Source organism: Paramisgurnus dabryanus, chromosome 20 (genome assembly GCF_030506205.2).
Source record: "Paramisgurnus dabryanus chromosome 20, PD_genome_1.1, whole genome shotgun sequence".
NCBI lineage: Eukaryota > Metazoa > Chordata > Actinopteri > Cypriniformes > Cobitidae > Paramisgurnus > Paramisgurnus dabryanus.
The window spans coordinates 7,731,234-7,745,903 of NC_133356.1; the positions used below are offsets into that span (position 1 = coordinate 7,731,234).

The window sequence follows — 14,670 nt, forward strand, 5'->3', positions numbered from 1 at the left end:
TAATAAAACAAAATGCTTAAAAAAATTTCATAGAGATTTGCATGGCTATTTAAACCACCAAATATTTACATCCGAGATATCACTATGGTTAAAAACTTAACTTTTAATGATAAGGTTGGCATTTGGAAGGAATTGCCCACTTATGTTTATTAATTCTACATTACATAATATTATTGACTTCTTGGATGTAAAATACATTTTCAACATTTAGGGCCAGATTCACTAACAGCTTACACCAGTGCAAACGCCTCTTTTGCTATTAAAAAAACTACTGTCAGGATTTACTAAAGACACGCAGTGAAAAATTAGCGTGTGGACAGTTGTTTTTGCAATTTATGTGCTATAATTGGGTACCAAGTGCTTCTATCAACCTAGAAAAGTAACTTTGTTTGGGTAAGCCATTTTCTGCAAGCATGTGAAAAATTTGGTCGTTCAGATTTCGCCTGTTTTGTGAGGTAGGTAGCAAGGCGAATTACAATAATACCACCCCTTTATCTGCACTATCCAACCACAGCACTACCATTCAGTGCAGAAAGAAAGAAAAAAGTACTTGACAGCACAACTGAGATTCAATTACATCAAACCACCATCATTGTGATCAGTGTTTGCATTTCATTTGCATTTTAAACGAAACACCCAAAAAAGGGCACAATTCTGCTCAGGCCTAAAAATGTGCAATTTTTACATGGTTTAATAAATTATCTGTGGAGTATTTTGAGCTAAAACATCACATATGTACTTCTAGGGACACCAAAGATTTCTTTTACATCTTAAAAAAATCCATAATATGACCCCTTTAAAATGCGTTGGTCATTATGTAAATAAGACGATGTGTCTATGTTTTTAATCATGCACCTTGTTAGTAAATCACACGCGAACATTTCCTCACCCATCAGTGCTTTTTAAAATTGCGATCTCATCCATTTACCCTGTCTAATAAATCTGGCCATTCGCTTCGCGCCGCAATACCACCACTTTGGGTGTGCATTATTACTTATAATTCAACGGCCCAGTTGTCAATTATTCCTTACTTAATGCATTCTGGGATTCTCTTCCTCATTAAAAATGAATGATATTCAGGTTTATGTAAACAAAATTTACGAATTTGGCACCGTATCTTCTTACACAGGATAATGCTGTTGTCAACTTTTTGAAACAGATGAGCCATTATGTCAGAAGCTGCTTTAAAACTGCTAAGGTAGAGTCGGTAGGTTTATAAACAGGGGTTTTGTGTTGCTTCAGCAAAGGAAGGGTAATTGAGATCCATTTGCCTTACGACAGTCTTTTAGCCTCATTAAAGCCGTAAATGACCGGCAGCTAGCAGAAGGAGACGCATGTCTCTCTGGAAAGTCTATTTAAGTCATGCTGATGAGATCAGGGTGTGTGAACGTCCAGTAACAGACGGCCTGATAGAGAAACCTAGAACTAAAGGTGCCGTTGAAACCCAAACAAGCCTTTGATCAGGAAGCATGGAGAAATGAGGATCTAATAAATAACCCGACCTGTCTGACTGACCTCAAGACAGCCTTGCTTGGCCAACAGGGATGAAAGATGAGCTGTAACGGTCTCATCATTATTTTTTTATCCACATCGTGGGACGGTTTTCATAAAAAGTATTAAACATGTTGGCACAGGCTTAATCCGTTGAGAAAAATGCATAAGAGGAAACATACAATTTTTTAAATTAAAAATACTATCTAGTACTCATACTTCTTTTTGGACTCAAAGTCTTATGATTTATTCGATATAGTTTTTGCACAGTACACCCTAAGTACACAACATTTCTACACTTTTAAACATACAACCACTGTCAGAGGTCCAGTAAAATGTTTTAGGTGGGTTTGTTTTTTTCCCTGAACAAGTAATGACATGGAATCACTATTTTGCTTTTGCTATAAGAGTACAGTACAGGTTTAAGATTTCTTATGGCTGTCTGAATCTGGGGTCACTGGTGGGAACCGAGGAGAACCAAAGCCTGTGAAACCCATCAGATTAAGAGATGAGCTCTTTATTACACCAGCAGGGAAGAACTGTGGAGGTTTCTGTAAAACACAACCCCTCGCTGTCCATATGTCTGAGGTCTTCAGAGTCGTACCATTGAGTGTGATTGATAGAGGGGTGTTAAGAGTAAATCTCCCGTGGTGACTGATCGAGCTCAGCTAGTCAGAATAAAGGTAAGGTTTATCTCCCTCGGGTCACTGTGCACATCATTCATTAACACACAGGTAAAGAGATACCTGACGTTTTTATAGTCATTAGGACGCTAAAACCCCCAATTACATCGTATGACAAATGGAAAAATAAAGACAGTAAATAACATCTGGAAAACTTCCACTATAATATGAAAAGTTCAGATGCAAACCCCGCTAAATGGGCCTGTCGTGATTTCTTTTAACATTTTTGATAAAAAAAAGGTATTTCTGAATGGCCTGTGGCTGGGATTAAGCAGATTTGAAGAGAAAGTATTTGATTAACATATAGTAAGTGTTGAGAGCATTTGGTTAAAGAGCACCTATTTCATTGCTAAAAACAACGTTATTTTGTGTATTTGGTATAATACAATGTGTTTGCGTGGTTTATGGTTAAAAAAATCATTATTTTCCACATACTGCACATTTTTGTAGCTCCAGATATCCAGCCTTCCTCAAACACATTGATTTTGTACAAAACGCATGGATATGAAAAGCTTTGTGTCTCTGATTGGCCAGCTAATCTGTACATTGTGCTTGGCCTGAATACCTTTGACGTCAGCCGAAAATGTGACGCTCCTTACCATGTTTGAAAGATTTGCTCACAACGCAATGAGGAGTTAACTTACAGGTTGTGAGTCCGAAGCAGGAGGAATTATGATAATGTCGATCTTATCTACATCACCAATCCCAGGAAGTAAACTGTTGCCTACAATCCGTGTGTTTGTTGTAGTTCCAAGAAAAAAAGATTTTTTGAACTTGCGTCATCGTTTACTTTGGGGTTTTTACATTTTGCATATCGTTAATATGTACTTATACAGTGGTTCCTAAACTTTTTCAGCGTGTGGCCCCCCTTGTGTACGGTGCATTCCTTTGCGGCCCCCCAAAGAAAATTTGTGACAAAAAACTGTTCTAAAACTCAACATTTTAATAAAAAAAACCATTAAATTATTCAAAAAAGTAGTGCTTTTGGTTAGTAGCCTTATTTTTTTTTAGGTTTAATTACACAGAATTCATGATAAATTAATGTATTTCATAAAACTGAGGCCCCCCTGGCACCTCTCGCAGCCCCCAGTTTGAAAATCACTGTACTAGTACACACTTACACACCAAACGAAATGTAAAATCGTAAATCGGAAAATAGTTGCTCTTTAATATCATTATCTCATTTTTGACGGTACTGTTGTTCTGCAACTTTTGCATCTGAGCTCTTCATATATTATTCTAGACTATAATTATAGAAATGTTTATTTACCTTTGTATGGGCTTCCCAGGTGAGTTACGACTGTGGGTTTATTGCCACGTCTTATCTTGTCCTCAAGTGCATGAATCTGAAAATCACATCATTATTTAAAAACAATACACATTACAATACTGTTTCATATTGGATCTTACAAAAACATGTCCTGCTCACATAATCATCACAAAATCAAAATTGATTTTTTTTTATCTCCAAATCCATATCTTCTGCTGACTTTGCTGTCATAACATGGCTGCATGCAGCGCAATGATATTACGCCGCAGACGAAAATAGTCCCCTTAGTATCTTTCAATGGCAGGGGACTATTTTCGGGCAGTGCGTAATATCATTGCACCTCCTGCAGCCATGTTACAGCAGCAAAGTCCTTGATTATTACGCCAGAATGAGAGTATAGTTCCTAGCCATATCGGCCTAAAAAAACACAACTTTTAATTTTCTGTTGGTCTTAGTACACAATGTAACTACAGAAGAGACAAGTTTTAAAAAGGAACAATATCGAAACTCTTTAGATATTTTGGAGCATGATGCTAATGGACTAATCAGATTCAATGGATTATGCTAAGTTATGTTAAAAGTGGTAGCGCCAGACCCGGAGACCGACTGAATGAATGGTAAAAATCAAATATTTAACTCTAGAGGAGCTGAAAAATGAGCATATTTAAAAAAAAAAGGGAAGTGTCCCTTTAATGTGACCATTAGGTATATGTCGGAGCAGGTTTGTTTGATTCATGCAATAGGCTGCAAACCAAACAATAATGCCAATTTTTAATGCATTAATTTTATTTTGTCATTTTGTTAAATTGCAATGTTCTGGCCTGTCTCTAGTGGTGATTTTTTTTGCCCGATGCCAAGCTTACTTGCTGAGCCCAGCTGCATATAATAGAGGTAAACGTTTATATGAATTATCGAAAGTAAATTTAGTAATTATTAGGAATGCACTGACACAAAATCTCTGTGCCGATACAGGTATTCGACTGCTTAGAATGACATCTGCAGAGACCGATAAATACCAATATTTTTGCGCAAGAGCCTACAACCTGCAATTGTGACCAAATTCAAAATAATCACACTGTTTGAGTTCTGGTGCGTTTTCCGGCCCTTTTTATTGCCAGGATATAATCTGCTCTGATCATTGGTTGTTTTAAAACATTTGGCCGATATCAGATAGTGGGAAAAAATGCTTTATCTGCAGATACAGATTATAAGGTAATTGTTAAATTATAGTAAAAGTAATTTCCACAATACAGATTCTCAGTATTTAACAACAACAACATGGCACGGCCCAAGGTAAAATAGGGTTATAAAAATAAAGAGGTGTCCACTGTGTGCCCGTCCCTGTGTGAGTTTACATTCGTGTGGGGTGAGAGAATCAGCAGGAGTGCTGCTGTAACTGTTCGTAAAGTTAAAGTAAAAGTAAACAGATGTGTGGTGCAATGACCCAAACCTATTTTGGTTGCATTCACCTCGAGGCATGTAAAGAGCTCTGAGAAAGCTCTTTGTTTGGTTAACACTCCTGTGCTCTTGCTGTTTCTTTCCGATATTGTTTTAATACCCATCATTTTCCCTTCTTATATATGAAAGAAAAAAACTACTAATGAAATATTACCACAATTTTGATTACCACCAAGTTGCAAAGTTAAAAGCACAACTGTGATTTAACTTTTTAAAAAGAGCTAAACTCGAAAATCTCTTGTCATTTACCCTGTCATGATATTCCTGCTCTTTCAGCCTGGCTTCACTCAGCAGGGTCGTCTTTTCGGCGAGCTGAAGCTGATTGGTCAAAGAGAGAAAAAACAGACTGTAAATAAACAGACAATGAGCACAACACATGGCAGTACACAATGTCCTGAAAACTGGTATTAAAGGCACTGAACCTACCTTTAGTTCATCAAGACCCTGAAAAACACAACAAAAACAACTGCATCATTATGCATAAACAAAACTTTACAACAGCTATATTTTTAGATTTTTGTGAGACTGAAAAGCTGCCATCACGATAACCCAAGCAAAAAACTGAGCCAAAAGCGACGTACAAGACAAAAATAGAAAAATAGACATTTTCCATTTGTGTTTCCCATCTGAAATTGATTTAATCTGAACGTGACAGCTTTAATAATGGAAAAAACAGTGTGACATCAGGCAGTAAAAATGCATGGAGTGATCCAGAGGTGCACTGCGTGTTTTACGTCTGGGAGAGAAAGCACTGAAACAGCACACGTCCTTTCCCAAACAACGCTTGACTTTTTGCATGCAGTGTTCGCATGAGAGTCGTACAACAGCATAAATCTAACAGCTCAGGACGCTCTCATAGGGGTTAATTGAGAACAGAGACCGTCTCTGTTGAAGGCCTCTTTCTCAAGGGGAACATTCCAAACCTTTCAGGAGATTCATTCTGACGGCTTTTTCTACACTATGGAGTTTTATACTCCAACTGAGAATGGGCTCATAAACGTTCTTAAAAATCTATTTTGTGAATAGAGAGAAATACAGTAGGCTCTCATAGAAGGAAGCCTTTGAAACTTCATGCGGGTAAATAAATGACATGAAAAAATACATAATTTACAATATGTTGAATATGACAATTGACGGTTCGATCAACTAGGCCAAATATCTCAGGGCATACTCACACTATCCAAACAAAACCACATCCAAGCATGTTTGACACCCAAAGCAGGGACATTGCTAGAGTCAGATGGTATAGGGGGGCTTAGCCCCTTGACAACATGACCCCACAAACAAAGCCATAATTTTTTATTTATATGATATTAAAGGGCGGGATGCATGATCTCTGAAAGCCAATGCTGATCACCTAAACAAACAAGCCCCTACCGCAATAGAATCTGGACCTTCTTTTGATAGACCTGCCCCACATATACGCAACCCTGTCAACGATGTCTGTTAGTAGACATGCCCCTTACTGCTGATTAGCTACAAGTGTTTTGGTACCAGACTCTCTTTTCCAAAGTGTTTTTCAAAAATCATGCACCCCGCCTTTAAAATGTAATATGAACAAAAAACTGAAAAAGCGTGAAAAACCTGTACAAACTGCTTTAATTTTTTTTGGATGTTTTTCTTTTCCCCCTCACTTCTGCCTGTCATATAGCTTGTTGATTAGCCCTCATTTTGTGTCTGTTCTTTTTTGCATTCCTAGTTTTTAATCCTAATATTTCTTTTTTGCATTTTGTCTATATTATGTTGTCTGGCTGACTATCTACCATCTACCACAAGGGTGCCCAATCGTGCTCCTGTACTCCTATCCTGCAGAGTACAGGTCCATCTTTAAACGAACACACCTGCCTTCAATTTTTAAGTGATCCTGAAGACCTTGATTAGCTGCTACATGCGCATTTGATTTGGGGTGGAGCTGAATTTGGCAGGACAGTCGATCGTCAGGAGCAGGATAGGGCACCCCTGATCTACCATAAATAGATTGAATTTGCGTACTAGAAAAACAAATGAAAAGTAAAAATAATAAAATCGATAAAATTTGGGAAATTTCAATTCTTAAAGATCCAGGGGCCGGTTGCACCAGCTGTGCGTAAGTTACAACGTACCCTAGTTACGACGTAAATGGGCACTAAGTTACAACTTACGCACTACTAAATGTTTTTGCGTTGCACCATTAAACTTGTTTACCTATTAGATGGCTTGTGATTGGGTTAAGAAAAATAGACGTCATTTTATGCAACAACGCATTACTTTACAGAGAGCTTACGATCTACTAGCTACGTTCTGCCTTAAGAACAAATGGTGCAACCGAATAAAGTACAGAGTTAGTTATAAACTAGCTAGTAGTTACTAAGGCCCTGTTTATATTAGAGCATTTGCGTTTTAAAACGGCATTTTAAAATGAAAACGATCCTCGTGTATACTGGCATTTTAAAAAGAATCTTCATCCACACTATACACCACCATAAATGCATGAAACATGCCCAATCATGTAACTGGGCATGCGCATAAAAGTGTAAAATAACTTATTACTCTAATAATAGCTTACCTTTGCACGTTTATGCAGCCTAGGGGTGTGCGATATTGACAAAAAGTCATACATGGGTCCTTTGCTGGCAACTATAACAGACACTATTTTTGAACCTATAAAAATGTGTTTGGGAAAGTCTTATACTTTTCTAGCTCCCCCCTACAACACATTAATATGATTAATAGGTTAATTTTGATTTTATAACTAAACAGAGGTCTTTATGATTTAAAAAGAAAGCATTCAAGTGAACAGTACTAAACAGTAGCGAACTTGAAGCAAAAATAAATTTCAGCAAATGCAAACTTCAATCAAACATAGTAAGAGGTGAAGTATTGCTTTAGTCTTCCAGAAATGCTTATTGCACGTCCTCCGCTAGCAAAACAGAAATAGCTAACTGCGCAACGCCTAAACGAGCATTATATATTAATGACGATTAGTTTATTGTTTTTATTAATTTATATTCACAAAACATATCAACAAAACATCGATTAAAATTAAGAGACAAATTATCTGAAACGAAATTAATTTTAAAGTAGCAAACAAAACTTACATTAAACTGGAAAATAATGTCTGACCCATTACAATTCTCCCTTCATATTGGCCTTTACAACGCCTATATGGAGTTTAAAATTACAGTCTATCTTTCGTAAGCTAACTAAATTTAAACAAAACATAAACACATTAAACCCAACAACACTCAAACATTCATATAAAACAGACATTATCTATAAGGATACATGTTAAAACAATCTGATATAGCGTTTATAATAGCTGGTTGGTAGATGTTTACTATTTTTGGCAAAACCTCCGTTGCAAACCAAAATTTACATGAATAAAATAATTTTTACTTTTAAAATGATGTGCTGTCACGTTAACATCAGCTGTTCGTTTACATAAGACTCCGTCTACGTTCATTTACACTCAGAGCAACGTCTGAGTTCTCAAACTAAAACAGGGTCTTCAGCGTTTGCGAACGAATCCGTTTATAAGGGTCAAAAACGGTAATGTAGTGTAGATGAAAGGCGTAAACGTAGCAAAAGTAACGCATTTTAAAGGATAAACGCATTAATGTAAACATAGCCTAAGCCTCTAGTTTGGACTTTACGTCCCAGTTTAAGTAAGAACTTAAGAACGACTGGTACAACCCTACCCAGGGCTTTTGACAAAACATAAGGGGCTTAACCCCCCCCCCAAAAAAAAAAAAAAACACAGCCCTACTTAACCCACCCCCCAAAAAAACACTGAGTCATTTTACATCATTTGGCTCCGTAAAAACCTTCTGATGATGCAGCACGGTTACGTGAAAATGTATGAGGGGCAAAAGCGATAGATCGACTATGCAAATATGTTGGGAATGTGAAAAGGCTGTATCACCACGTCCCAACTGACTCAAAATAAAAACCTACAAATTTGGCCTCCGTTGTTTAAAAAAGAGCGCTTTACTTCCTGATTACTTCGAAACAGTTGCATCCTAATGACAAAAGCATGTTCGGGCCCGGATCGAACAAAATGTAAGTGCAATTATCTGGGGAGTATAACAATCATGTTTGTGCACAGTGTGTAATACATCCTTAAACAGGCCCCGGGCAGGCTTATAGTTAGTTGACTCCTGGCCTGAATACATAAATAAAAAGCTCAATGTGGTAAATGATGTATAAACCTTGGGCTCGTACCTGAGGGCCACTGAGACTTCGCTGCTGTAGCTCCTCTAACTCCTTCTGCACCTCCCATACCCGGCCACCCATCTCCTCCTCACGGCTCTACAGGAAGACCAAACTCTGAGGTCATTTCACAAAGCAGCCAGACTGTATTCATTTTCAGGTAATAAACTTGGGTCTTAAAACATACGGATAAAGAATTACAGCCATTAACTGTGAAAACAAACATACTGTATAACAATAGTTTGCATACTTCTGTGTCAAAACAGTAAAGCTAAATTTAGGCAACATAAGGTCTTTATCATTCACTACACCTCAAGGGGTGGTAGTTGACTGAGATAATCGTTTCCTGATGCTACACAAACTATTAACTGAAACCTGAAGTAAGTGGGTTAATGGAATTTTGCTGTAATGATAAACTCATCACTAAATTGTTCCTGTTCCAATGTTTAACCAGAATTAAAAGGTTTTGTTACTAGGCGATTGAGCTGTTTTAGCAAAAGAATCTGCTATTCATTTGTCCAGTAAGGCAAAATGAAATACACCAAATAAATTTGGACTGTACCTGAAGGACCTGCTCGTACCGCTGAACTATACTGTTCAATTCTTCTTCCTTCTGGGTGATTAATTTTTGAAGCTGACTCACTTCTTCTCGATGGCTGCTTATGAGCTCGGTTTCGACACCCTGAGCTTTCTCTGTGTTGACATGGTGGACAGAAAAGTACAGTATGAAGGTAAGAGGGTCACCATCACTTCCACACTGGATGAATTACATGGCAGAATTGAAAGCACATGGTGAAAAAAAGATGGATTTTATATCTTCCATTTTCTGAAGCCAATAAATGAGCACTATGAAACAAAAAACACGTGCAAGGACTCCCATGGCCATTCTTAAAATAAATATTTTTAAGTTTCAGCTTTATTTAAAAAAATGACTTTCCTCAAAAATTACTGCAGTAATGTTACTATGGTATTACATTCATGAAGGTCATGGGTTTGATACCGGGGAACACAAATACTGATAAAATGTACACTTTGTAATGCACTGCAAGATGCTTTGGATAAAATTGTAATTTATATATGCCATAAAATCCATCATGGTAGTGCCCCAAAACATGAAAGTACCATGAAAAGTACCACGATTCCTTCTTACCAATGGTCTCCTTTATTGAGCCTTCTAGTTCCTTTTCCTTCAAGGCCATTTGGGTGTTAAACTCCCTCATTAACTGCTTAAGAGCGGAGTTCTGTTTAATTTCCATATCTTCCACTTCAAGCCTGTCAAAAAAAGACAGCAAGATGAACCCTGGGAAAAAGTGTTTTACCATAATATATGCATCTATGTCAGGGAGCGACATATATGACCCCCCCACCTGTTACTAAAATAAAACCCAAAAGAATGTCACATAAATCTTACTTCAGCTTCTTCTCATTTTCCTCAGTCATCTCCTTTTTCAGAAATTCCAGCTCCTTCTCGTGCTCTTTCCGTAGAGAGCGGATATCTTTCTGAAGCCTCGTGTAGTCTTTGTGAAGCTTCTGTTTTTCGTTCTCTGCCTCGGCTAGTTTTTGCTTAAGATCATTTTCTGAGGTGTCTGAAACGTTTATTAGGCACTCTGGGTTTGTCTCTCCATTTCCTTGAGGTAAACTCTGTTGTGCTTGTAGCTGATTTTCTTTCTCTTCCAGCTTTTGCTGCAAGTCTTGGAGCTTCTCCTCATACTCCTTCACCAACAAGTCTTTTTGACTTCTCCAGTCATCTTGGTCCTTAACCGTGTCCATGTCCTCTTTGCCAGGTAACGCTCCAGGCTCTATTCCTAAACTACTGCAGGTAGTTTGCATTTGTGACACATGAACTATCTCAGATTGTTTCTCTTCAATCTGGCCTTGTAGATCCAAACAGGTCTGTTGAAGCTCTTGGACAAGTGCCGTCTGCTCGAACAGGGATGCCGTAAGACGACTAATCTCACAATGGTAGTTGGTAATCTGCTCAACAGATTCTGAGAGTTTGGTCTCGAGCTCTCCAAGTCTCAAAAGACTTTCAACTTTTTCTTTAGCAGCACTAGCGCGTTCCTCCTCTTTTGTAGTCACGTCTTTATGAAGCCCAGCGAGCTTCACTTCATACGTGTCTTTTAAGCTCTGTAGTAAAGTCTCCTTGTCCTTAGTCTCTTTCTGCCGTACTTCCTGTAGATACCGTTCATGTTCTTCTTTTAATTTTGCAATGGTCTCCTCCACTTTCTTCTCATTCTCCTCCAGAGTCTGTATACGTTCTTCCTTTTCAAGCTGAGTTTGCTTGACTGTTTCTAGTTGTGTCTGAAGATCTCTGATGGCCTTCTCCTTTTCCTCAATTTGTGATGTCAACTGTTTACGAATCATGGCAATTTTTTGCTCAGCCTTCTTTTTCAACTCTGCTATTTTAGCTGCCGTCTCAGAGGACCCCTTTTCTTGTGCCACCCTCAAGGCCTCTTCTTTTGCACTCAGAATCTCAGCCTTCTCCTTCTCGAACTCATTTCGTTGGGATTCCAGTTCCTGCCTGGCAGCTTGGATTTCTGTCTTCAATGACTGCAGACTTTCCTCAGTTTTTTGGACTAGGGCACCATTTTGAGAGTTTTGGTTCTGAGCATCCTGCAGTTGTTTCACGAGTTCCGTCTTTTCGTTTTCCCTAATACTTTGGTGTTGCTTCAAATCCGCTGCGAGTTGCTCCTGCTCTTTCATCCGAAGCTCCAGCTGCTCCTCAAGCTCGCTGACTTTCTTCGAGCAGCTTTCAAGCTCTGAGGTCAGTGACTGAACCCTCTGCTCTTTTTCACTAAGTGCCTGGTCCATCTCTGACTTACTCATGGACTGATTGTCAATGCTGGCAGTGAGCTTCTGAAGGTGCACATCCTTCTCTCCAATCTGCTTCTCCATGTCCGCAATTTTTTCCTGAAGTGACTTAACAGTGCTGTGGCTCTGTCTGAACTTCTGTTTCAGCTCAGAGAGTTTGTTCCTGAGTGAGTCTGCCTGCTCTTGAAGAGCGCTCTTCTCTTTTTCCAAACTTTCTACGGTCTCTGCCAGTTGGCGTGCTAGCTTTTCCTTTTCCTCGCTGTGCTGCTGATTCAGCAGAGATATGGCTTCGTCTTTCTCAGTTATGCTATTTGCTAACTGTGTCTTTAAGTCATTTATAAAAGATTCTAGATTGCTTATTTGCAAAGCATTCGCTTTGAGATTTTCTGATATGTGATTCTTTTCTTCACAAAGCTGCTCGATGCGAAGGTCTTTCTCAGAAAGTACCTGGGAGCGATTCTCAGCATCAGTTTGCAAAGACTCCCTTTCTGCTTGTAAGGCTTTAAGTTTTTCTGAATTTTCATTGAACTGAACAGTCATCTCATCAGACAATCTCTTTAGATTCTGGTTCTCCTCAACAGTCTGCTGAAGTTCTTTCTCTAAAGTGTGAATTCTGTCAGTTTTTGTCAAAATAACATTTCCTAGATTTGCAAATCTTTTCTGATGATGCATAACCCTGTGTTGCAACTTCCCGACTTTTTCCTCAACATTCTTGCCCAGCTCCTCACTAAAACCATCAAACTTAGCCTGAGCATCTTGACAACACTGCTCTAACTCCTTTGTGATGGTGCATATGTGTGCCTGATATTCCTTTTCTTTATTTTGGAGTTCAGTGCTTTTTTGTGCAAGTGCCCTCTGAAGATCTTCACCCTCCTCACACTTGGAAGTTTCAAGAACACTCAGCTTTTGTTGGGTGTTAATCAACTCTTCAGACAAGCCCTGTAATCTCTCTTTGCTAGCTTCCTCTGCCTTTCTAAGCTCATCCTGAAGGATGTTTCTTTCATTTAAGGCCTGGTTTAGATTCTTCTCCATTGTTTCGGCTTGTTTTTTAAGTATATCCTCTCCTTTAGATAGACTCTCTAGCTTGTTTGCTGCCTCCTTGAGCTCTGTCTGTAGTTTCTGCACAGTGGTTTCCCTCATGGCAAGCTCCTCTCTGAGGTTTTGGGCATCTTTCATGATCTGTTCTTTCTCTTCCTTGCTGTTTGAAAGCTGCTGTGATATTTCTTCCAACTCTAGTGTTTTCTCTTGCAAAGCGACTGTGTGTTTTTCCTGGATTTCCTCCTCATGCTGAACAAGCTTCTCCTGCCAGTGATGAACAAGGCCTTCCTTCTCTTGCTTATAGGTCACATGAAGCTTCTCCAACTGCTCCTTGTGATTTGCCTCTAAATCAGAGACGGCACTGCTGAGGCCTTCGGAGCTTGCTTGCGCCACCTCCAAGATCTTCTCCTTTAGTTGTTGCTCTTTTAGTTGTAACTCTTGATCTTTTTTGGATAACTCCGTTTTGGCATTCTCCTCATGTTCTTGTAGCTTTTTCTTCAACTTTTCCTGTGCTTCTATAGCTTTCTGCTTTAATTTCTCCATCTTGTTTTCCTGGGATTTCAGCTTGCAATCCATGTCTTTCCTAATGTTCTCAAGTTTTTTCTCGTGAGAATTCTTCTGGTCATCCAGCTGTTTCCTCAACTTATTCTGCTCCTCCTGCATTGATTTACAGGTTCCTGCATGCGAATTCTCTCTTTCAGACAGGTCTTTTTTAACTTGCTCTAACTTATGCTCTAGTTCTTGAAGTTCATTTGTCTTTTGTTCAAGGCACACATTTTTCTCCTGACAATCATTACGCATTGCCTCAAGAGCCTGCTCCAGACTTTGCATTTGGTTCTTAGTTTGTTGTAGATCTTCTGTCAGTGTGCTAATCTGAGACCTCGCATCATCAAGGGCTTCTTTATCAGACTGTGACTTACGTCTGAGCTCCTCTAACTGGGCACTTCCATCTTCCACAGCCTGCTTGACTTCTTCCTGTAAAGCCTTTTCCCTGACAACATGTTCCTCCAGAGCCTTTTCCTTTTCCTCCAACAGGATCTTCAGCTGGTTTATCTCTTCCTTCAGCATTTTTTCCTCCCCTGCGTATGATTGTTCATTCTGATGTTTTGCAGCTTCAACCTCAGCCTGAAATTTTACTTGTTCTTCCTTGAGCCTCTCCTCAAACTCCTTTCTTGTGGATTCACTGGCAGTTTCCATAAAAGAAAGCCTCTCTTCCAACTGTTCTTTACTCTTTAGTACCTCAGTAAGCTCAGAAGATAGAGTCTCCAGCTCTGTTTGCTTGTCGCTGAGCTTATCCAGCATCTTTTGGTTCATATCTTGCACATGAGAATGAAACTGTTCCTCTTTGTCTTTCAAAATGCCTTCAATTTCCGCTTTATGTTTCTCTACCAGTTCTTTCACGGTGACATCATGCTGCTGGTTGAGGGCTGTTATCTGCTCTGTCCTCGTCTTTTCCAGCTCTTCCTGGTGGTTTTCCTTTAAAGCAGCTATTTCAGACTCACATTTCTTTTTCAGTTCTTCGATCTTCAACGAGATTTCATCCGACTGGGCACCATCCTTTTCAGAGTCACCCATACAACTCTCAAGCTCTTGAATTCTCTGTGAAAAAAAAGAACTGTGCTAAGACAATTTACTGCTTTCAATTACATCCTACAAAGCACTAATTCTGCAGATCTTTAAATCATTAGCTAAATTTGGCCATGTAACTACAAAACAAATATCCTGTTGATT

General features: G+C 38.9%; 1 protein-coding gene across 9 annotated transcripts in view; it reads right to left on the bottom strand.

The window, feature by feature from the left end:
* The window catches only part of golga4 (golgin A4), a 62,964-nt gene that overhangs the window by 7,758 nt on the left and 40,536 nt on the right, over positions 1 to 14,670 (bottom strand). For all 9 annotated transcript variants that reach the window (XM_065296194.1, XM_065296192.1, XM_065296195.1 and 6 more), the window contains 7 exons: positions 10,502 to 14,538; positions 10,241 to 10,362; positions 9,653 to 9,783; positions 9,103 to 9,189; positions 5,329 to 5,346; positions 5,152 to 5,220; positions 3,445 to 3,520 (listed from right to left, as the gene is read on the bottom strand). In XM_065296194.1, coding sequence (XP_065152266.1) covers positions 3,445 to 3,520; positions 5,152 to 5,220; positions 5,329 to 5,346; positions 9,103 to 9,189; positions 9,653 to 9,783; positions 10,241 to 10,362; positions 10,502 to 14,538 — 4,540 coding nt within the window. The remainder of the gene's footprint in view (positions 1 to 3,444; positions 3,521 to 5,151; positions 5,221 to 5,328; positions 5,347 to 9,102; positions 9,190 to 9,652; positions 9,784 to 10,240; positions 10,363 to 10,501; positions 14,539 to 14,670) is intronic.